This window comes from Pygocentrus nattereri, chromosome 19 (assembly GCF_015220715.1).
Source record: "Pygocentrus nattereri isolate fPygNat1 chromosome 19, fPygNat1.pri, whole genome shotgun sequence".
In the NCBI taxonomy this organism is placed as follows: Eukaryota; Metazoa; Chordata; class Actinopteri; order Characiformes; family Serrasalmidae; genus Pygocentrus; species Pygocentrus nattereri.
In genome coordinates this window covers 30230275-30255566 of record NC_051229.1, presented here as the reverse complement: position 1 = coordinate 30255566, position 25292 = coordinate 30230275, and the positions used below count along the sequence as shown (strand labels likewise).

General features: G+C 40.7%; 1 protein-coding gene across 1 annotated transcript in view; it reads right to left on the bottom strand.

The window, feature by feature from the left end:
* Window positions 1–6735: 6735 nt before the first annotated feature.
* The window catches only part of cdh6 (cadherin 6), a 29843-nt gene continuing 11286 nt past the window's right edge, over window positions 6736–25292 (bottom strand). Inside the window, exons 2-12 of the mRNA XM_017705978.2 lie at window positions 24290–24635; window positions 22358–22652; window positions 21962–22081; window positions 20581–20754; window positions 19498–19685; window positions 19041–19291; window positions 16681–16817; window positions 14707–14828; window positions 12486–12600; window positions 12000–12251; window positions 6736–9110 (exon numbers count right to left, since the gene is read on the bottom strand). Coding sequence (XP_017561467.1) covers window positions 8599–9110; window positions 12000–12251; window positions 12486–12600; window positions 14707–14828; window positions 16681–16817; window positions 19041–19291; window positions 19498–19685; window positions 20581–20754; window positions 21962–22081; window positions 22358–22652; window positions 24290–24505 — 2382 coding nt within the window. The 5' untranslated portion in view covers window positions 24506–24635 and the 3' untranslated portion in view covers window positions 6736–8598. The remainder of the gene's footprint in view (window positions 9111–11999; window positions 12252–12485; window positions 12601–14706; window positions 14829–16680; window positions 16818–19040; window positions 19292–19497; window positions 19686–20580; window positions 20755–21961; window positions 22082–22357; window positions 22653–24289; window positions 24636–25292) is intronic.

Sequence of the window (25292 nt, the reverse complement as noted above, 5' to 3'; positions counted from 1 at the left end):
CTAACGTATTGAGGAAAAAATGGACATATAAATAGAAATTTGAACAAGCTTCGTTTTCTGTTTTCATTTTTTCTATATGTTAAAAAAATAGAAATTGTGTGTAAAATTGTGCAGGATGTATTCACATGTTTTCAATTAAATAAACAAAACGTCAATTGACCAAAGGAGCTTGCATTTTTGCATATGACTCCAAATGCACTGTATTCATATGATGTGATCTCATGCAAACAGAAAGGCAAATACACAGCAAAATAATACAGCAACAAAAGAAGCACTAAATGTAGAGCGGTAGAGTGAACTGATAATCCATGCCATGTCATGCCTTAGAGATGGCGAATGATGCTGATCAGCACAGCAGCAGCCACCTTTAAACAGGAATGAATACAATTTATGGGAATCAATTTTTTTTAATAACGGACTGATTGTGGGGAGAAATTTGATTTATTATAATTCCAATTGAATTACTAAACCCTGCAGTTTACTAATTTGATATATTTGCGAAAAAAAACCTGCCAAAAAACATAACACGAGCCCAGAATTTGTCGACCTGCCAAAGCACGTTCTTCCCCACCCAGTGCAATTAGAATCTGCCAACTTTGGCAGGAAACTGCTCAATTTGGCAATATTTGTGTTCACCCTTAACCCTTCCTCATTTCCAACCTGAATGTGTGAAAGGGGCTTACGTCTTGATTTTTGGAACCGAGAATCTATGAAATCATTGGGCAAAATTGAATCGATCTCTTGGAATCACTTCCCACATTTTAGAATCTGAATCAACTCTGGAATTTTTGGAAGCAAACAGCGCTATTTATAGTCCTGTGCAAAAGTTTGTAAATCCCCTCTTGTGACAAGGTAATTTTCTTTAAGTTAAAATATGTTAAAACATCCTATATTAGAATATAAAATGTGCCATATCTTTTGCACAGATAACATTTTATGTTTTATTGTCCAATATGTTATATTCAGCAAACAAACAGCAACCATGCATTCAAATGGCAGGAAGTTGTGTTAATTTTTTTATTTTTTTTTATTTTTAGAAAACCGAGAAAACATCATAACTGCGGTGCCCAAACTTTTGCACATAACTGTATGTCTATATGACGCTGGAGGCCTACTCTACGTGGCAACTTAATGTAACATGTCCTTTTTATTTGAAGTATCCTGTTGCTCAAAGAGCTTGTGACATGGGTGTTCGTGATCAAGCTGCTGCATACAAGCCTAAGATGACAGTGATGTGCAATGCCAAGTGTCAGTTGAAGTAGTGTAAAGCATGCCATCACTGGACTCTAGAGCAGTGGAAACATGTTCTCTGGAGTGATGAATCGTGCTCTGCTATCTGCCAATGTGATGAACAAATCTGGGTTTAGTAGGTGCCAGGAGAAACCTACCTACTGGAAGCATACTGCCAACAGTAAAGTTTGGTGGAGGAGGTATAATGGGCTTGGGCTGTTTTTCAGGGTTTGGTAGTTCCAGTGAAACATAATGTTAATGCCACAGCATACAAAGCTAATGCTGCAGTGAGGTCCATAAACACATGATTAGATGAGTTTGGTGTGGAGGAACTCTAGTGGCCTACGCAGAACCCTGACCTCCACCCCAGTGAACACCTTTGGGATGAAATACATTGATTGCATGGAGCAGTACGTCTAACTAGATCATAATCACTGGGAAAGTGCAATAATAAGATGAAGCAATCACATGCAATGGTCCCACCTCTTTCCGCCAACAACAAAAGCCTTTTAACCCAAGCCTTTCTTTATCACCTTTCTACATACCAACTCCATCCTCCAGATAGCAACGTCCTGCAAAAGGCTTTTTTTCCCAGTTAGCCTTGTAGCACACCCATCATTGCTAGATGGCAGAGATAGTTTCACTTTAAACACTCTTGAAAATGGTTGATATTGTAGTGCTTTTGAGAAATGGACCCCAAATTCATGTTTCCTTTGCTATTCTACACCTGATTCTATTCATTAAAGGGGATTGACAGTTAGCTGCAGAAGCTGAATCAGGTGTGCTGGAGCATGGAGAGCACAAAATTGCTCAATGCTGCAGTCCTCCAGTGCCAGAGTCATAGAACCCGGCGCTGCAGCTTCATTCCCTCACTCACTTATTACTGAGGCCCAGAGTACAACTAACCTTCAATCAGCTTAGCATCACAGGGATTAACCACAGAGACATTTTTTAGCTATTGCTCTGTGGTCGCCACACTCTCATGACCATACAGCGTGGATAATCTTGTCTCTGGAGTTCACCCGTTCGCTGGCAGAATTAGATTTGATATGCTCTCGTGATCCGTAGACGTCAGGAGGGGGCGTTGAGCAAAGTTCAAAGCGAACATTATTTTACCTGCATTTCAAATTTCAACACGCGATTGGGTTGTGTGAGAACACGTGGATTGTATGGCCAAACATGAGTGGACACCCAGCCATCATATCTAACTGGGTTCGTTCGACATTCTGTTGCAAAGCCATGAACATTAATATGGATTTGGCCTCCTCTTTGCAGCTATAATAGCCTCTTCTAGGAAGGCTTTGCACAAGATTTGTGAGTGTGTCTGTGTGGAATATGCGCCAAGTCAAAAGAACATATGTGGGGTCAGGCAATGATGTTGGACGAGAAGGCCTGGCTCACAACCTCTTTTCCCAAATGTGTTCAGAGGGGTTGAGCTCAGGACTCGGTGCAGGCCACTGGACCTCCTCCACACCAAACTCTTCAAACCATGTCCTTATGTTGCTCACTTTGTGCACAGGAGCACAGTCATGCTGGAACAGGGAAGGTCCTTAAGCATTTGGTTGTCTAAAAGGTCTTTGTATGTACTGGCATTACTATTGTGTTCAGTAGAACGAAGGGGCTGAACTCAAACCCTGAAACACAGCCCCAGATCATCCACCAAACTTTACTGTTGGCACTATGCATGTCTGTAGGTTCTCCTGTCATCTACCAAACCCAGATTTCTCCATAATAGACAGACTACAGAGAACACGTCCACCACTCCAACCACCAGTCGGCATTGTGCGTAGTGATCTTAAATCTTTTTGCGCCATGGAAACCCGTTTCATGAAGCTCCTGAAACCTGGTTCTTGGGAGACTGCAAGGCTATGTGTTTGATTTTATACACCCGTTAGCAATAGGTGTGTCCGAAAGATTTGAACACAATAATTAGGATCGGGTGTCCCCATACTTTTGCCCGTATAGCAGATTTTGCGGCCTCCACTAGGGGCACTCTAGTGAAACTTCATTCAGTGTTACTGTTGCGCATTCAAAAGGAGGCCATTGGGGTTCAAGGGCCCTGAGCACCACAATGGAGTACAAGTTCAACTGGCAGGATGCATTAAAATTAAGCCCTTAATGCATTTGTACAGACAGCCAGGCGAGGGATCAGATGAGGCCACAGCGCCAGCGTGCATATTTGCTCTGTGCTCGGGGTGTCGGGGTGATTGAGTTAAAATGGGCGTTGTGTGAAATGTCACCATCTGCCTCGTGACAGCTGATCCCCAATCAATTTAAAACCGAATCCCCTTTTCCCCGTGCCTCAAATCCAGTAGCAAGCCCTGAGATCTCAATTATAGATTGGCCTAATTAGCTGACATCCTGTGACAGGCACAAGCCAGGGCAAGACTTCCAATCACAACCATAGAAATCAAGCCACAGCAATCATGTCTCGGTCATATCGAGGAATGATAGCAGGTTGACGCAGACAGTCTTTATAAATTTAAGCCGTTTTTAAGCGATACACCACGGCTCACTGTTTAAATCGTGTTACGGCCAAAGGAAAATGAATCATCCTTGCAAACCGGTCTGATGAGCTGGGGTTGTGAGAATGAACAAAACTTGCTGCGACTTTTTGCAGTTGTTGTATTTTTCTAAACTAAATTAACACTGACTGAGTACTAAGGGTGTAGTGATAACACTTTCTATGACTGTCATGTTTGTAAGCACCTACAAACACATTCATAACATGTTATAACGCGTTCATAAGGCATCATAAACATGGCTATATTTATAAAAATACACTTTATAGTCATGCTTATTATGCATTATGAATTGTTAGTATAAGACATTATAAGTACGGTTCATAACAAATTATAAGAGCTCATAAGCTGTATTTGTCCTCTCTAAGTAAAATGAAGTGTACTGGACTAAAGCCTCCTCCAGTGTTAAGACTGAGGCTTCAAGTTGAAGTATTTACTGAAGGATTTACTGAAACACTAAAACACAGTAAAGCTCATTACAGGCTTCAAATATCAGAGTTTAAACCAGAGCTGCCGTCAGTGTTTCACCCAATGTGGGAAAGTCAATGTACACCACTGTTAATGTGCACCACCGTTAGCCTGGCACTGACTTAACACTGCATATCCAATAGAATGCCAGCAGAAATGATCAGTGTTGCACTGTAGTGTAGTGTTGTGTTAGAGAGTGAAGGGTTCTAGCAGTTGACATTATAACAAGTGATTGAAATATCTACTATCTCACCTCTCCAGGCATTCACAGTATCTTCATGCTCAGTGTGATGTTCAGGTGAGGGGCTACTGGCTACTTGGTTTGCTGTGATGTAATGTAGTGTTTAAAGTGAGGCGCTGGTTTAGAAAAGCACTTTGTAGCAATGATTCTAGGCTGGATGGCCTGTTTGGAACATCTGGATATTCAGGACTGAAGCCCTGAAGATGCAGCTCTAACAGCACCAGCACTGCGGAATAAAACACTGGAAATCTCAGGGTATAAATAAACTTTCTATTTGTCTTCACTTCACACTCTCCAAGCTGGGACTGACTAATTTGGCTCTGACAGTATAACATGTTAATAACACTACTTATAATGCATTATATCAACAACTCATAATGTATAAAAAACATAGCTATAAAGTGTAATGCATTGTAATGTGTCATTTTTATATTTATGACTTATGAGTGCATTATAGCATGTTATAAATGTGTTTAAAGACGCTTACAAACGTGACAATCATAGAAAGTGTTAGAGGTGTAGTGCTGTCGATTATGGCTGCAACTCCGCTATATTAACACAATTTGCAGTATTTCTGCAGAACTAAAGTCAGAATTGATCAAAGTGGTGGTAATAGGGACCAGACATCCGAAGCCTCGAAAAATCCTTCACGAGAAAGTTTTTATCTTAAATGGTTTATCTTAAATGTGCTGCCTGTAACGCTGATTTACGAGTTTTGAAACAAGATTTTGTTGCATTCAAGGTGGAGCGGTACGTGCAGACATAGGGTGTGGTAAGGCAAAATAGTCCCTGAAGAAAACTCACTTGTTTCTCTTGTTTTACCATCATCAACATTACATATAACATCTCTGTATACCTGCGAGCATCACTGGTCATTTTTGCAAGGAAATAAAATGGCTTTATTTGCATTGTAGTCGCTACAGTGGCTACAGTTCTGGTAACACTTTATTTGAAGGCTACCTACATAAGGACTTCATGACGCATTCATAAGCACTGAATAATGTGTTTATGAAGCACTACTTGAACATTTATTAAGTGCTTATGTCGGTTCTCACAACCTGACATAAGATGTTTTATGAAATATATTACATTGTACTGACATAATATGAATAAACGTTGAACATATTTACAGCACTAAACATTTAAAACACTATACATAACTATATATGTCAGCATTCTTAAGACGTCATTGTACTGATATCAGGTTAAATATGCCTGGAAACCACCCCCTCTTCCCTCCATGGCATAGATAAGGTGATTGATGCAATTATGTATAGGGTTTAAATATGTTTAGTGCTGTAAATATGTTCAACGTTTATTCTTATTATGTCAGTACAATGTCATTTATTTCATAAAACATCTTATGTCAGGTTGCGAGAACCGACATTAGCACTTAATAAATGTTCAAGTAGTGCTTCATAAACATATTATTCAGTGCTTATGAATGCGTCATAAAGCCCTTATGTAGGTAGCCTTCAAATAAAGTGTTACCACAGTTCCTATCACCACCACTGTAAGGAAATCAGAGGTAATAAGTTCCTCTAGAACAGACATTTTCATACCAAGCCACTCTGAGTGACTCTGTTTACATGTCAACTACTGAATTATGCAGAAAGGAATTCAGCTGTAAGACAGGTTTCATTTAATATCTGAATGAAAGAAGTGTTTGTGTTATTTCTATTATTGCTTAGTTGAGCTATTGCGTAACATTTATTCAGCTTTTTATTTATGTTTCTGCTACAAGTTAATGAAAAAACATCGCTAATAATTCTTTTCATAACAAATACAGCTGGCAAATGCATGACAAGCCAGCATTTGGCCTGGTAAACAAATGTTTCAGCACAGACTGATTTCCTAAGTGTTATTCAAATGGCTTCACGTTTCAAAGGTTTTAATGACATAACTTATATATTATTAGCAAATATTTCAATACATTTTTGCTCTTTTCTGGTCTCTCATTCGCTTTCTGTTAATGATCAAACCTAGGCATCTGGGTGCAGCCTATCAGAGTGAAGTGGGCAGAGGAAAGCAAGCCTCCTGAAAACAACGGAAGCTATAAATATGGAAAACGTTGTATTATATACAGCTGCTGAGGTTATGTGTTTTTTCCTGCTTTTTTAAAATGGTTTTGGAAATGAAATCTGAAAGGTGATCTCTGACTTTCTCACAGTACTGTATAATTCTAGCTCTAGACATTTCCACGCCTTAAATATCCACAATTTCACTGAAACCTGATTTCAGAATCAGACAAAAATGAACTTGCTCATCTCAGGCTTTCTGTAAAAGAGAACATTTATTGTAATGAAAGTCATCCATCTGTACATCATACGAACTGGAACGAGTTTACTTTGAAAGTTTCACACCTCCACATTTAAAACGATACTATCGGACGTACATGTCTCAAGAATATTAGTCGTGTAATATAAATATTTGGTACAAAATGTCACAGGATTTAAAGCAAAGTAGTACATGGACATCTTCTACTCTCCCAAATCACTTCAACAATGCACTGTTTCATAGGACCACGTTTGTACAACAGTTAGCGTCGGTTTTTTTCCTTCTTTTTATTTATTCATTTCTTTATTTTAAACAGTATATCACCGACAAAGCACAGGAATATTATTGGCTGTGGAATCTGTATGCTGCGTGCACTGAAAACACAAACATTTACCTGCTACCTGCCCTTCTACTGCTTGGAGCCCAGTTCAATCATATATATATTTTAAAAATAACCTCTTTTCATCCCTTTGATAACTGAGGTGGTGAATGTAATTCCAGACTCATTTTGTGGCTGGCACAGAGGGCAAAATAGCAGGCGATGATTTATTTTAACATCCCAGTCACACTTCAACATCGGACTGCCGTGATTAGCATGTACTGAGGGAATGAATCATCTGTATTTTTATTACTTACAAAGGCTGCTGATAGTTTCTTTTTGAGAGCAGAACATCAGAGGAAAATTATATTATTAGAAAGTAGGGGTATGAATACAGCTTATAGCTTTTGACCTTATGTTTGGTAAATGAGTGTAAACAATATGCACTGATATTCATCTCTAAACTTTTTTCTTCTCCTTTTTTTTGGCTGAACATTCTGCATCTGATGTTGACATATTCCACACACATATGTTTGTAGAGTGGTAAATGTATGGAATGTTTAGTTTAAGTCATTAGGTAACTGTAAATATGTTTCTCTTGGGAGAAAATACATGTGGAGTAGTGCTAAGTTCAGGCAAACGTGTGCCAAAATGCAGCATAAATCCAAGTAAACCACATTTAGTGCCTATGACAGAGTAGATAATTGAAAGCTTCTGGCATTTTTTTCAGTGGATGATGAAAACCCGTGCCAATCATTAAACACTTCCCCTTCGGTTTCCGCTGCTTTGTCTGCTTTGAGCGCGGCGATAGATTAATGTGGTTCGTAATACATGAAGAAAAGTCAAAAAATATACATAGGTTTGACGGTAAACGACTAAACAGTGATCTCAGTCACTAACACCTGTCAATATACCATTTTATAACGAGCTGCCTTTCACACGCCAGCCTAGTGGAGAGTAGACCGAGTTGCTTTTACTTTAGTTCCAAACACATTCATGGAGAAGTTGGTGAGAAGGTTTTGGTCCTGGCTCTCCAGTTTGTGGTTCATACAGTGCTGGCTTCAAAAAAAAAAAAAAAAGCTTTTCAAGTTATGCGGATGCTCAGTGCTCCTGCTGATACGCTGCAAATGGCAGTTTATCTCAGGAAGGAAGTCTGAAACAGATAGTGCGCATTTTCCCGAAAGTACATTTTGCAGCGATACGAAAAGCAATGTGGCCAAGAAGCGTAAACATATTTCGAAAAAGAAACCCGGGATAATCCGAAAATATGCCTCGTCTTGATAACCTTCATTCCAAAGAGTTAGTAATATGCAGAAGTAAAGTCTGCGTAGACTTGCGTGTCATTTCCAGCTCCGTCTGTGCTGTCTTAATGCATCTGCCTTGCAGAGAGAGAACAGTCAGCAAACAGGCCCCATGGGGTATTTGACTGTCTGCTGGACGGAGTTGGGTGGAAAGGAGAAGGGCACTTCGTAAATAACTCCAGCTGTGTACACCACCTCAGAGGCAGCTGGTTTGCGTGGGTCCAGACGGCGTGGTGTCTGTTAGCAGTCCCAGTCGCTTTCCTCGCCCCCGTACATGTCAGCTAATTTGCGGAATCGGGGCCCCCACTCGCTGAGGTAGTTGTAGTCCTGCGCCCCTTCAGACGAGGCTGAGCCCAGCGAGCTCAGAGATTCGGCCACCGAGCCGTTGCCCTCATAGGCGTAGGTGGCCAGCGAGTCGTAAGGTGGCGCTGTTGGGCTGCCGTCATGCTCCTGCACCCGCTGGTTGATGAAGTCCCGCACGTCTGCGTTGTCCCGAGCCGATGCGGCAGTGGCCCGCCGCAGAGGGGGCGGAGGGTATAGTGGTTCTGAGGGCAGGATGTCTCGTCTCAGCTTGTTGCTCTCCTCCATGGCCTCTGGGTGGCGCAGCGCCCCGATGTCGAAGGCCTGCGTGTCCTCCTCCCCACCTCCTTCGTCATTATAGCTGACCACATTGTCCCTCACGTCCTCTTTGGAGATGATCAGAGGCTCTTTCTTCTTCTGACGCTTCAGGGCAGCAAACAGCACCACTATCACTGAAAAGAGAGAGTGAAAAATACACAGTGAGTAGAGCAGATAATGGAGAGCTGACAAGCATGTGCTACCCGAGCACTGAGACTTAATTTACAGTTTCGAGAGCTGGGCAGTGCAAGTTTTCAACCCTTTTTTTTTTCTGAAAGCTAGCTGCAGTCACTCAGTGATTTGAAGACTTAAGCACTAGATGTAGATTCGAAGGCTCTGAGAACCAGTGTTGTCAAAAAGAAAGGAATACAGGCAACAAGGGTAGAAAAATGTAGAGGGTTCCCATTAAGAGTAGATTTAATCTCTTATCACAGTTCTGGAACAGGCACGGTTTCATGCACATGTGGCGCACTTTAGCAATAACACACTCGTTGTGGTGGATGCGGTGTCACCTGCACAGGAGAACAGCTGCACACTGTGCTCGGGTAGGATCTAGCTGACTCTGACATGTGAACCAAAGCCTCTTTCATCATGTGCCTCCGCTCTGATATGGAAGAATAAAATGAAGCTAATTTAATATCACTAAGAATCATGGGGCCCAGAATCCAGAGTGCTGGAGCAAATGTACACATCAGTATTTTGAACAAATTGCTCAAATTTTGCTCTGAAATACGAAGTGATAGTTCTCTTTTGCTGAATTAATTTAAGATGGGTTTAATTAAAACTGGCCAGAAATGTATCCTTTATTATAAAATATCCTGAATTGAAAGGCTAACAACATAACGTTTATCAGTTCAACCACTGAAGCACGTCAGGGCTTTTTTTTTTTTTTTAACCCCTGTCAGTTTATTTTGCATTCAGACCAAACATGCACACTTCAGACCACCAGAAAAGTAATTAATCTAATGTTTCATCAGACAAAACCACATGCTGACAGGCAGACAGGTGAGAGAATGAAAGGAACCACTGTTTCACTGACAAACTGAAGCTGAAGGATGAGTGCTAACACTCGACACAGACAGATGGTGTGATGATCAGACTCCTGAAACTATTTATACAGTGGACTTTGACCAAGGAGGAAATGGAATTTTGATTGTGGTCCTCACAGGAGCACTTGGAAGGGTCTGATTTTTGATTACCACGGCAACAGCACACAGCATCAGGACAATCTCGTGCTACTGCAGTCTTACATAAGCAGTGGATTACAGAATACAGTCATCATGTTTTAATGTGGATTTAACTGTATTAGAAAAATTGTTAAAAGACCCACATGAAAAACTCCAATATTAAAGTTCTGTAATCTGTAGATTAAATGATGACAAATATCACCTGGCAAACTTGTTAAAGGGTCTATTTCCCAGGGGTGGGCAACATGTGATCACTATTGTGACAAATGACATTACAACAGGCCAAAATAAGCTTTTCTGAGCAGACTGTGGATATCTTCAGTGCTTAAAAACACACTCCAACTGCATGTTTGATTATAAAGAGACTACACACTCGCTGGCCACTTTATTAGGTTTATTAGGTATTGATAGTAAAAGGTTGGACCCCCTTTTGCCTTCAGAACTGCCTTAATTCTTCATGCCACACTTTCAACAAGGTGTTGGAAACGTTCCTCAGAGATTGTGGTTGGTTATTTGAGTTCCTGTTGCCTTTCTATCATCTGGAACCAGTCTGCCCATTCTCCTCTGACCTCTCACATCAACAAGGCATTTTCGTCCACACAACTGACCGCTCACTGGATATTTCCTCTTTTTCGGACCGCTCTCTGTAAACCCTAGAGATGGTTGAGTGTGAAAATCCCAGTAGATCAGCAGTTTCTGAAATACTCAGACCAGCCCGTCTGGCACCAATAACCACGCCACGTTCAAAGTCCTTTAAATCCCCTTTCTTCCCCATTCTGATGCTCAGCCTGCACTTCAGCAGGTTGTCTTGACCACCTCTACATGCCTAAATGCATTGAGTTGCGGCCGTGTGATTGGCTGATTAGCTATTTGTGTTAACAAGCAACTGAACTGAGGTGTACCTAATAAAGTGAGTGTAATTTGTCCTATTTTATTGAATTTGGGGTAGCATAGTATGTAAATTATTGAATATAAAACCTTGTATTCATTGTTTTTTATTTATTTTTTGCTATATTTTCAATTTTCTTCTCAATTTTAATGATGTCCAATTTCACCCACTAGCTAGTTGGCTAGCATCGTGTTGGGTGATGAGCCAGAGAGACAGTGCAAGGCCAATTGTGCCCTCTTGGCTGCATGGATGACTGTAGCATCATTGGGGATCGAACTCCCAATCCCCTGATGAAAGCTCATATGCTTAAACATCCCCTAAACATATCGTGACATATTGTGTATCATAAAAATTTTTTTGAGTATCATAATATTATTTTTTTTCTTTACTATATCCTGGATTGTAATTTTCCCTCCTGTGACCTAATTTTGACATTAGCGATGCAAAACAGACAAAAAGTATATTTTTTACATGATTATTTAACAGTTTTTAACTGCTTTTGAGACAGGTGTATATAAACGAGCTCTATTCTGACTGACTGTCCTGTAATGTCCCTCTTTCAAAAAGCAGTCTAGACAAAAGCACTTCTTATAACCTCACTGTGAGTGGATGGGGCTAAAGTGCTGTAGATGAATATGTGTAAAAGAATATCTCATTTTTAAACAAGTGCCTTTTTTATTTTGGGTCTGACTCATCGGCTTGTGATTAAATAAGGTACTTTTGTGCATGAAGGTATCAAGTATAATGACATTATTTTTTAGTTATCTGTATTTCCTTACTAGTACGTTAGTACATAATGAGAGCTTCTGTTTCAAAATGCTGAAACCTGTTCCCTCTCCTTCCTCCTGAATGTTACACCTTACTGGGGAAGAAACTCTTGCCATATATGGGTAGAAAACTAAAGGTGAGTCAGTGAGTGTGGAGTCAAAACAGAGGAACGTGCTTACAGAGCAGGATGAGGACGCAGAGAAGAATGGCCACCAGCGCTCCCGTGCTGAGCCCAGCCGAGCCACTTAGCGCTTCTGCATTACACAACTCCATGGTGCCGTCTCGGGTGCATGTACACACGCGAATGGTCAGGGTGCTTGTGCTGCTCTGCATGGGGATGTCCCTATCAGAAATCACCACAGAGACCAGGTAGGTACTCTTCTGTGATCGCCTGAAGCCTGTTCGGCGGGTAAAGATGCTGGCGGTGTTATCTGTGGGAGAGAGAAGAGCGCCCGGTTCAACAGCAGACTCAGCTGGGGTCACATGACAAAACCTCTGCTATATCTCAGTTTGTTTTGGTAATGAGTGCCGCATGCACCAGACTTGAGTAAATCTGCAAAAGCTGAAGGTCGGAAAAGCTGAGCCTCTGACCAGGCCCTGCTACCCGGCTCTGCGCTGACTCTGAGAAGCTGGCTTTGCCGGATTGTTTGTGAGAGGCCACTAACCTCCATTGTCTCGCACTGAGAAGTTGGCCCTCGGACTCTCCGGTGCCAGAGAGAAAAAGAACCGGTGCCCATCCTTGGGTTCATCCCGATCCACTGCTGTTATGGTTTGGATTTTCTGAAACAAAAACATTTTAATATGAAACACTTGAATGAGTTCATTCTGAGTTGTGTGCAGTCAAATGTCTTGTGGAGAACAACTGCCTTGATTCAGCTGAGCTGTCGCTGAAAGAGCAGCTTGATCAAACATGCTAACATGACAAGTGCTAATTTGAAGTTAATGGCCATCAATTAGTGTAACGACATTGGCATAATGGTAATTGGTAGATATGTGATGTTTGCAATATTAGCATTTTTGTCTGTACTATTACTAATTTGTAAAGCTTAAAATGCAAAAGTAACAAGAGAAGGAAAAATATTAATTATTAAGTTAATGAGTCAGTGAAAGCTAATGCACCAAGACTTTTCAAGTCATTCTGGACCTCGTCTTTCGGTCTGTCTGCAATTAAATTTTGACAGCAGGTATTTTCAAATTATTAAAAAAAAGGCTAAACATTAAACTTGGAGATAAATACAGATATATCAATGTTAGTGTTAAAGCATGCCAAGGCAATTGTTTTCCACAAACCATTTAAGTAAACTTAGCAAATTAGATTTTGCTGCAGCATCTCTCCTTGAAAATGTCTTTTTCTTGACTTTTACTGCTCACACATACAAACGCAGTAGCTCCTGTTGGGGGCAAGTACAGAGCAATTCAGTGATTGAGCTCAGAGTTGTCTTGTGCGGCTAGCAAGGGCAATTTGAGGTTAAATGCCTTGCTCAAGGGCACATTAGCAGTAAGCTGGGTCTAAAATTTAATCAGCAGTCCTCTGGTGTTTAGCGTGTTTCTGCCTGTCAGGCATAGCAACCGGCCAGACTCTTCACGTTCACTGGCCTGCATCCCTTACCTGTAGGCTGATAAACGTGGATGGAAAAGCATATGCAGTGGGTACCAAATCTATTTTTATGTAAATACTTTAAAATGGAATATTTTATATATTCACTGAGATGTAAACTCTTCATAATGATTTACTACGAAATGGTATGTTACATTGGTATAACATTCTTTCAGCCATACATTTTTATTTTTTCTCTAAGCTTCATTTATGACATTTGTGTAGGTTTATGTACCCAAAACAGTCATCATTTATTTTTACATTACCATTTTCTACCTCTCTTTAAGCCTTACAATCAAACTGCCAATTTTTGTTATTGTGCTTTTAAGAGTGATATATGCAAATGTCCTGGATGGCTGCCCTGTATTGTACTTCATTCAAAAAGCAATCTGGGCGGAAACACTCCTTATAACTTCAACATGAAAGGACAGGGCTAACACCTGGACAGTTGTAACATGTTCAATGATTTGGATGGGTGAGTGAATACTTTTGGAAATAGAGAGAGTGTGTGCGTGTGTGTGCATATATGTGTGTGTATATAAATATATATATATATATATATATATATATATATATATATATATATATGAATGTGTTGGTTTCTGTGGCATCAAAAGGCAAAAAAGAAAAATATAAATAATGGGTTGACTGTATGGACCAGAAAGTGAATGGTATGTTTTAAAACTTTAACCAGAGTTTACATACTACATTAAACTCTTATTTCTTAAAAGGTATGTGGCTACTATGTAACTCTTAAGTTTGGCTTAGCAGTTTTCCGATGAAGGTTTTTTTGTATAACGCTTCCTTTATGCGGTTATTTAGTAATGCTGCACTGAAAAGTGGAAAAGTGGATGGCAGATAGCAGATCTCTTCTGAGTTCTGAGGGACGTCATCCAGTGGGTGGGTCAGTGAGCTGTGTGATGACGGACAGCAAGGGAGGCGATAGGAGTCAAGCACTGAAGGAGAGGTGGACAGTTATTATAAAGTGCCTGTGATAAGTGACAGCCCCTGTCATCCGCCGCGACATATAATCTCATCAAGCATGACAGAAAAAGGCCCCGGTGTCTAATCCACGAAGGGGAAATACTCATCACTGATCTCTATCTCCATCCGGAGGCAGCAAGTCCCATAGAGGTCACAAAGTGTTCAACAAACGCCCCTGTTCTAAATCGACACACCAGTCTGATGGCCAAACTGCAGCGCTGATATAATTTTTTCCCATCGCACATCTAAATTGACGAGGTGGCCTGTGAAAAAAAATGTTGAAGTCCATTAAAATAAGCCTTTACCTGTCCAGATTTATAATTTTCACACACAAAGGTATCGTACAAGTAGGCCAGCGTGGGGGCGTTATCATTGACATCCAGCACACGGATATACACAGGCACTCGACTGGTCTGCTGTGGGTCATCTGCAAGGACATAAAGAAGCTCTGGTGATATATAGAAAAACTGGATGTTCATATTGCTTGAAGCAATAAGTCAACAGCAAGTTAAGTGCCAGAAAGTTTGTCTATTCATTTGACATGAAATCCAATTCATTCCTGGTGACCAGCTGTAATTCTGCTTATTTATTTATTTTGGGTTTAAAGATTTCAGAAATTACCGCTACTAATTTTCTGTCTAATATTTTCAAATTACACACCTACATTTGTCTTTAGGAACACTATGGCCTTACTCTCCTCAAGGTAAGATGACCGAAGACAAGCTCAGCACTATTTAATGAGTAAACTAGCTTGCCTGACATAATGCGCTTTAATTTGCTACTAACCAGCTCAGGCTACAATCTATCTAGCTCATGTTAATCAGGTAATTAAGGCAGTTAATCAGTGTTGGTTAGATAAATTCCAACTTTGTTTCTTAGGCTAACGCAAGCAAACTAGTACACGAATCAGCAAATGTGAAATAGTATTTAGGACAGAATATCAAACGCACAACCAATTATCCACTGAACAAAAAGCATTATGAAAGCTCTGAAGACATCCTGCTTTGAAATACATCTACATGCATAAATGAACAACCAACTTTCAAATGCTGATTTTTCTTGAATACTGAAACTGAGTACTGAATGACTTCAAATGCACTATGGCTTAAAGATAAGTCACACACATAAGCAACATAGCAGTATGACTGATAAATCACAGTAGTAATGCCAAGTTGCAATGAGTCAAGATCAGGATTTGCAAACATATAGGTGCATACCAGAGTAGTCATATATATATATACAATACAGTGCACAAGTCAGAAACCACCCTTTCATTATTTAATTTCCAGTTTAAATCATCATTAAGTAGAAGTTATTCATTTTTCAGCAGGAGAAAAAAAGCAAAAAGAAAGAAAATTACACTGAAGCCTTAGCTAAACATATTATACAGACAGTATTTAGTATCATTTATGATAGAATCTACTCTTTTTAGGAGATTTTAAAAAAAAATCCAAAGTTCTGACTTAAATGTTAGCGCACTTCTTTTCTCTGCAGTCCAAGGAATCCCAATTACAAGTGTACTTATTAGTCCATAAAACTTTCCTCCTAATCAGACACCCAGTTTCAGAATTCTAGAGCAAGTTTTTGTTTGTCCGTTTCCTTTTTTCAGTAACAGCTTCTTGACAGCTGCACATCCTTTCAGAGCCACACTGTTGAGTTGTCCTCCTACAAGTGGAAGGATGGACAGAGACACCATGTGGAGGTTTTCAGATCTGATTTTCTCCTCTCTCTCAAAGATGAACGCTTTAAGTGCTGTTTATCTGATTGGGACAGTTTCGTTGATCTACCAGATCTTGCACATTTGTTACTCACTGGTTTTAAAATTAAAAAACTGGCAGACCTAAAACGGCAGTAGGGAGCACATTGTGAAATTTCCTTTTAAATATATATATATATGTATAATTTTTAAATATACTTATTTAAATATAATTATTAACCTACTTAATAAATAACATATTTAATGTCTTTTTTTACTGGAACTTAAATAAATCAAAGGGTCATCTCTGAATTTCGCATGTACTGCATCATGAGCATGAGACCAGTCTGACAGCGAGAGATATAGTCAGTCAGTAACGTATAGCTGCAGTGTGTCAGTTTTGGAATAAACTCAAAAGATGCTCGTTCAGTCTTGACTCACAACAAGTACTGGCTTCGGATCCCAGTCAGATCTCATGGTTTGGGCTGGATCTGAGCCGAAAGCTTTTTGCAACTGGATTATAATGAGAAATCTTACGAGTAAACTGGAATCAACATGTTTACTGACTGTGTACATGACTTACTGAACTCTGCTGCAATCACAGAGATGTTGTGCCACGCAAGGTTCTCTCGGTCGAGAGGCTTCTGCAGGAATATAGACCCGTTTCCAGCATGCACGTTAAAGATCCGGTCCACGTCCGTGTGGCGATCAATTGTGTACCTGGAAATGACACCATTCCTTGAATCGATATCTCCTAAGCATGCAGGGATGATGCTGCAGTGATGCATGTTAAACAAAGAATGATGCTTTCTACTCAGTAATCCCACATTTGATACCAAACACAGGCAGCTCCGCAAAGGACACAAGAATCAGAGGCACCTTGTGGAGCAGAACTGATTACAAACACAGAGCCTGAAGCCCGTTCATGCCCTGTGCCCATTTGTTCTCGTTTCACTAGAAGCCCACAATATTGCTCCTTCAGACGCAATCATTCAGGGGGACTGTTCAATTTGCTAATTATCCTCCTTGATGTTCAGCAGGACCACGCTGCTTGTGCACACTGGCCCCGATGTCTCTGATAATTACCAGCCCTGAAGACCTGCTCCCTGTCTGCTGAGGCTCTTTAATTGCACTTCTTCTCTTTGCTCTTATTTACTGTGGTCTCCGGAGGGGAGGAAAAAAAGGGACCGTTTATTGTAGTGGTGAACCCACTGCATCAGCTTTATCATCTGGAGGCTTTGGACAGTGATAATATACTCATTTATTCTCATAATGGAAGCTTATTATGATTATCTCAATGAGAGCTCGCAATCGAGGAAGCTTTTGAATTAAAAGAGTGTACAGTGTGGATGAATTCAGTTCGTATCTGTGATAGCCTAAAACGCAAAGTGGGGCTCTACACTTGAAGTTCATAGGAACCAGTGAGGAGGGACGTTTGAGCATCTTTTAGTCTCAGATCAAGACTATTGTACCCAAGACTGAAATAACACTAGATGCAGTCTAAATGGTCTCCCAAGGTGCAGTGGAAATATATTAAGATGCTTTATAGCATGACCATTTGACAAGTTGGCCCAAAGAAGGCTAATAAAATAAAACAAAATAAAATATATTTTATTTGGTACATCTTCCAGTTGATTTTGTCTTCTTTACTTTTAACTGTATACCTAATTATGCGTCCACTTGTAATATATATATATAACATTCAGTGTTCTTCTGCTACTGTAAAACCCAATTTTCTCTGGGGAGATCAATAAACTACACCTACATTACTATGCAAAAGTCTTTTAGCTTTTCCTTTAATTTCCAGTCAAAACGGCCAATAAATAGGGATGCACCAATACCACTTTTTCCTCTTCCTATACAGATATCTGTTCCTTAAGTACAGGCTGATACCACGAGTACCAATACGATACTAACTGTATCTAACCAAGATCTAAAGGCTATCCTTACTCCAAGATATAGGCAGTTCCATCCATGTGTTCAGTGCCTCAATAACAATCGGGACTAAGATTAACTCGGACTGTAACTGACTACACAGGGGAAACAAGGGATTACGTCTGGCTCAACCATTCAGGTATAGAGGGCTCCTGTTAATGTGTTTTATACTGTTTGTATGTTGCGTTATCTTGTGTATTTGTGACATAGCAGTGAAACTTATACCCTTCGAAGAATTCCAACTGACCCGTCACCCGTTACTATTGCCCTTCCATAAAATACTTATGTTACAGACTTTAACATTAGCATTTGTACTGTTGCTTGTCAACCCACACCACTACCACGATAAGTTCCAGCTACTGGCCTGCACACAGGGGCCACTCAGTGGGGCATATGCACATCAAAAACTGCTTTGTGGTATCATTCATAGGTATACACAGGGAGAAGTCTGCAAGGTAGCTGAGCTGTTTGGGTAGTTGCTTATGTGAATGCTACTGTCTCGAATAACAAAGTCAGTGAAGCTTTTGGGAATACCTTTAGTTTGGAGGACAGAGCTGGAACTTGTTGGTTTTAAGATTAGAATGTTGAAGCGGCGGTAGAGTGTACAAAGTTAAAGAGTGGACAAATTAAATATTGATATTATATTTAGGATATGGCGTTATCATATAACTATCTGTTAAATATATGTTTATATATGTATATGTATTTTTTCTGATGACAAACGGATAACTTGCACTTAACAGATGTTTTGACTGGGAATTGAATAAATTAAGTCTCTGACTTTTGTTCAGTACTGTATCTACACAACTAATACAACTGAAAAAGCTCTACAAAGATGTTAAATGAAATGCTGATGTTTGCTTTTGTTGTAGTTTCAATAATTAGATTTCTTCCTTGTCTAAGGAAAAAGCTCATAGCTGAAATTATGTGCATGTGCAAGGGGCTGGAACACTGAGGCCTTGTGTGGGCGAAGTAGAGTTCAAGGATCCTGTAGTATGAGCTGCTTACTTGACTGGGCTGCGGCGAGCATCAGGGTCCACAGCGCTGACGGAGCCGATGGCAGTACCCACGGCTGCATCTTCTTTGACCTCTAGGATGTAACTGGAGCGCTCAAAGCGAGGAGGCTCGTCCACATCCTCCACATTGACCCTGACTGTGGCCGAGTCTTTGGAGTCCACGCTTACGAATCGCGGGTCTGGGTGGGTGTTACGCACCTGGATCTGCAGCGTGTACGACTTCTTTTTCTCATAATCAAGAGGCTGCAGAGAAAACATGATCACAGAGATAAACAACCCGCCCACACTGTGTGCTCACTACAATATGCAGGACCAGTGTGTGGGACACACATGCGCATTTCCCTGTTGAGCCAAACTTCAAGTAACCAAGCTGAGGTAAATCATTATTTCACAGCATGGATGCCTCTAATGAGACTGCAGTATATTCAAGATTCACATGAAATCTTTACCTTCTTGACAGTGAGGATGCCTTCCTGGGTGTTTCTATCCGTGGTTACATCAAACACATCTAGGCCATCCCCGCTGGTCAGAGTGAAAACCATCTCAGCGTTTCTGCCGATGTCGGCATCCACAGCTCGGACTCGGCCCACCACTTCCCCAGCTTTGGCCAGCTCAGGGATGCTGAACTGGTAGATACCTGATGGGAGAAGTTCACACATCTTAGCTGATCTGTGCAGCACACCTCTTGTGTACCTTCCCTATGGGTGATGAAGTAGTCTGTCAATTCTTACACTAAAGTCTTCAGCATGCATACAAATCTCGTCTTGTAAGGTTTTCACCTAAAAACCAAACTCATCTGATGTCATTTCAAAGTTAAAACAACATAACAGACAATTAACAAACAATTATTTCCATCCTTACTAAAATGCATGGTAAACAACATACACATGTCAATCAGATATTATTCTGTTCTGATAGAGCCTTTCACATTTGCATGCAGAAAAAAGGCAGAGGCAAGAGGCGGGGGGTCCAAGTAAAGTAAAGGCACTAAAGAATGATCAAGCTTAGCCTGCTCTGTCCACTTTAATCAGGATTACCACACAGACCTCATGCACTTTGGCGAGGCCAGGATGGCAGCTTTGCCCTTAATCATGGCCCACTGCAAGATGGTCCGTGACAATGAATACAGCCAAGTTGCACTTTGCTACAGTCAGTGCACGTGCTCTATTTCTGCTATTGCCAGTGATATGTGCTGGTACTTATGACCTGTATTTATAGAGAATAATAAAATACAGGGTAGGGATCAATTATGAAACTATGTCTTGTTATTATGCCGAGTTCATTAGGGTTCAACCTAGATTGGCAGTCTTGATCTAAAAAAAGCTCTGTTTTATCTGTATTCCATTTGCTAACACCAGTGAGCATTTGACATAAGTAATGTATTTGTGATATTCAGCCACTCATTTGCCAAAAAATTCATGACTTGCAATGAGCTTAAATCATTAGCAAACCCCAAAGAGAAATGTTTCGTAAAAGTAAAAGTAGCATTATACTGTAATTCTTTACTGTCGAGGTGTCTGCTGCAGCCTTACTTTGTGAGAACTGTGGGGGGTTGTCATTCACGTCCGTGAGGGTGATATTGACTGTAGTGGAGCCAGTTAAGCCACCCCTCTGGCCTCCCATGTCCTTGGCTTCAATCACCACCTGGTAATGCTCCCTCTGCTCCCTATCCATGTCCGAAGGCCCCAGGGCTGTCCGGATTATGCCTGAAGGAAGCAAAAGGAGATTTAAGAGTTTTTTTTGGCTGATTGTTTCTCTGATATCCGCACCAGTTCCTGACTCAGAGAGATTAACTACATTGTGCTGTATTTTCTGAAAAAAACAAACAAACAAAAAAAAAAACTTCTAGTCTGCAGAGTGACGATCATTGTTATATGCTATGGATAGAGTTTTAACTCACACTTGCTGTACCATATGACAATAACTGCAGTGCTATGATGCTCTGGGGCAGCATGGTCAGAGTTTTCAGTAGCAGCAAAAAACCTTGTTGTGTTGGAATAGCACGGAGCTCACTGCAATCACACACTCCCTCATTTTGCCTTGGAGATTGAAATGGGTGTATACAGCTGCAGGAGGTGAATGAACTGAAGGATAAGGACTAGTGTTGCACAAGCTTGGATTCACAGCATATCACCTTCTGGTAACAGCCAAGGGATGTCTTTATTACTCTAACACTAACTGTTTCAAAAACTTCCTTTCTTACTAGAAATCGAGTGCAGCACTTGACAAGAGGGACTGCAAATGGTCATAAAGCTGCCGCAGATAGGCGTTAGTGCGATGCATCTGCTGTGTCTCATAACTGTTCTGGCCTATATATACACACGAGCACAGAAAAAGGGCAAAAGGCAAATCCAGTAATTCATATATAGCATGATGCCCAAGCTTTTCTTTTTCTTTGAATGGCACAAACATTCCCAGATTAACCCTGGACACTGAGGAATATCCCTTTTTTCAGCCCAAAGCTCTTTTAGGACTTTATGTACTCTAATGTGACATGGACATCATCATCCATGTCACATCTGGGCTAACCCCTATCAGTGTTAAGCTGGATGGTAATCTGCCACAGGAGCTTTTGTGTTTCAATTTCGCTTTTGTTTAAACAAAGACCTCTACTGGAGATATTCCAGGGCGCACATTAGAATGATTAAACTAACTGTGAGTTTGCACGGCTAAAATGCTCAGGCAGGAGGGCCATAATGCCAACCTTCTACATTACCATGCTCTCTCTCTCTCTCTCTCTCTCTCTATCTTTAATTCCTTCTCCCTGGATTCTCTCTCTGTGCAATATTCTTTGTCTACGAGTGTGTGTTGAATGTATTTCTCTCTCTCTCTCTCTCTCTCTCTCTCTCTCTCTCCTCCCTTCTGTCTGAGAAATCTGATAATGATATAACAGATCACTTTGGACAGTCTGACCTGTGTTTGACTCCACCGAGAAGTATGGGTGACCCTGGCTGATGCTGTAGACAAGTTTTGCACTCAAGCCAAACATTTCATCATCTGCGTCATGTGCTGTGACCTGAATAACAGAGGTGCCTGAGAAAAAGAAAAAAAAAAAAAAACAGCATGAAAGTTACTAAATGACTCAAATGCATACATCAGACACTGTTTTCTAATAAAGCAGTTACATAAGTTGTAACTTGGATTTAATGACTTACTGATTGCTGTTGCAGAATGCAAATAGCAAAACCATTACAATGTATTTGCTGATTTGATACAAAATCTCTGACTCAAGACATGAGTGACTGTTCAAACCAATAAAGAACATTTACGGAAAATGCACTAAACGAGTATGCCTGAGCTGAATCATACCAACGTGTGACCTCTCGGGGACATTGGCTGTATAAACCTCCTTCTCGAACTTCGGCTCGTTGTCGTTGATGTCATGTAGTTTGACAATGAACTCTGTCTCTGGTTCCAAGGGGATGCCGTTCTTCTTGTTGACAGCCTGGGCTCGGAGAGAGTAGTATGGCTTCTCCTCTCTGTCAAGACTCCTGGTGGCATGCAGATCACCCGAGTTTGCATCTATCACAAAGATCGTCCCAGCTCCTTCGCCTGTGAGCACATACATCACCGTGCCATCTCCTCGATCCAGATCAGAGTGAAGCTGTGGAGGAAAGGTCATTCAAGCAATTCATCAGTAACCCTTAGATCAGTCTTTAGTTGATTTCACTGCTCAAATATGCATTACATTCAGTAGTCTGGAGCTGTCTTGGTAGGAACAAGACAATAAACTAAAAGCTGAAAAAGAAAATACTACGTAGGTTTTACGAGGGCAATACGTGAAGATGAGCCCTAACAAAATTGAAATCTGATTGCTTATCACATGAAAGTAAGACACATCAAATGTGCAATCAAGGTGAATACATATTCATTACAAAGAGAGGCATCTCCACCTGCTCTCTCTATGTGGAATGAGCTTTCTTCTGAAATTCATTTCTGAATTTCATGAGAAAAATCAAAAAGCGTTGTCCATTGAATCCCAATAGAGGCATGTTTGAAATACATGCTGCTATTCCATATGACAATTGACATTCGCTATGTTAGTCTGATATATACTGTGGAGGTTTATATGATTGCTTTAAACAATGACCCCTGATGAAAGAAAAGAGGAATTTAGTCTGCGTTATGTTCACAGTTCAAGTAGTTTTATTGAAACAAATCTTTGTTTTCCAGTCGTGTAAAACAGGCATGAAAAGGTTCATCCATAACTCCTTAACCCCAGCAAAAAGCCTCTCTGAACCCCTTTTAGAGTGTGCACAACTCTCCTCTATAGTCTCTTTTTCAGCTTAGGTTTGCACTGAGCATGGAGGTTGCGTAAAATCTGTGCACCCACCGCTCCACAAGAAAACTCGATTGCATGCTGACCCTTTGCAAAGCATGGAAGCACAGAGCAACTGTACTTTTTTTATTATTTTTTTTAATCTATCATATATTCTAATCTTTGATCCTTTGTCCAGACCCTTCTGCCTCTGGGGGTGGGCAGCACAGTGAGGAAGCTAAGGCCTTCTTTTTCTTCTTAGTCCTTATCTCCAACCTGACAAGAGCCATGCTGGAGAACACTACCTTCACCATTCCCACACATTTAATCTTCTGCATTACTAGTTATTAAGAGACGACAGGTGAGAGAGAAGAAGAAAGATCATGAAACTGTTCCAGGACTCCCTCAGCAGACATATTATTATTGTGATTCTACTTAGACATGTACCATAAGACTGCGCAACATAACGTGTGGTATCGACATGCCAATGAAAAACGCAAGACTTTACTGTGTTATTCATGAGTTCATGCTTTCCAAGTAGTTCCAGCCAAAAAGAGTGCATAATTAGTCCTGTTTACCAGGATTCAATGCAGCACAGTGTGTGAAACATTGAGCACAAATAAGTAAATTCATGATATTTACACAGTGTCTGTTTTAACTCATCAGAAAAAAATGAATATCATGACATATCAAGTATTGTATAAACGTTCTTGAAGTGTCGTGATATGACATTTTGCTATATTGCCCGCCTCTACTTCTTAAGTATACTGGCACATAAATTACACCTGCACATGGCAAAGCTTGGAAAACAGCTGGATCATTGTACCATCTATTGTCTACATATCTGAACAACCTCTGCTGAATAAGCCGGCATTATGCTTGCTTATCAAAGTGCAAATCATGTACATTTAAATCAAATAAATTAAACACAGCAGAGTAAACTGTTTTGCAGAGTATGCAGGTAAGCATGAATGGTTTCCTACCTTGCCAATGTACTGATTATCCGTGCCAGTATATTCCTCCTGGAGAAAGAACTGCTTCCACATCCAGCCTCTCTTGAAGCGTCTCGGAGTCTCCACATCTCTTCCCTCTTGCGTTACTCTTGCTTTTTCCAACCCAACGGTCCCTTTTAAAAATGCCATGGCGTCCACACTCTGTGCCGCCCACACCCATAAGAAGCATACGGTCCAAGTTCTCATCTTGTCTGATCTCAAGGTAGCCTGCAGTTGTCTTTTGGTCCTATCTGCCCTGTTTAAAGCCTTGTCTTGTGGAGGCGTTTGCCACCCTCATAGTCCTCCCTGCTGGCAGCTGGCAGCAGACATGGGGTACCTGTAAAGACAGGGAAATCGAGTTATTAATTGGGTGGAAGCTTCAGATTGAATTAGCCAACAGCTAGTGCGAATCCTTTTTCTTTTTTTCTTTTTCATAATTAGAAGCAACCGTATCAAGACGACAACCATCTGCTAATTAAAAGACATCTCTTAAAAATATATATGATCGCAACTTTGCAGGACTTCTGAGTGACTCAGGCTCTGATATCTATATAATTGGTGTCCCACGATTTAGAGAGCGTGAAGTGGAAAGTGAAGGCTTAGACCAGTGCTGTTCTGCAGGAGCCCGTTTAGCACAAGCACGATGAAACTCAGATAAGCTTTCTCTCTCTCTCTCCCTCTCTACAGCCAGCCATTAGACCCTGATTCCAAAAATACTGCAAAAAAAGGCCAATGGCTCTTGCAAATCTTTTATCAATTAATCAATGCAGGTCCACTCTAACTGCCCTGCTTTAAAGCTCAAAACACTTATGTAGCAATTGGGTTAGGAAAAAAAGACGAGAGAAAAAAAAGGTTCACTTGGACACAGAAATGTGTTTACTTGTAATACGTGGTGGACAGTTTCGTCATTTGGCATGGGGAGAATAGCATCGTTCCACAGCACTGACCCCTCCAAATGAAAGCCAGAGAGACAAAAGCATCCTGCCACCACATA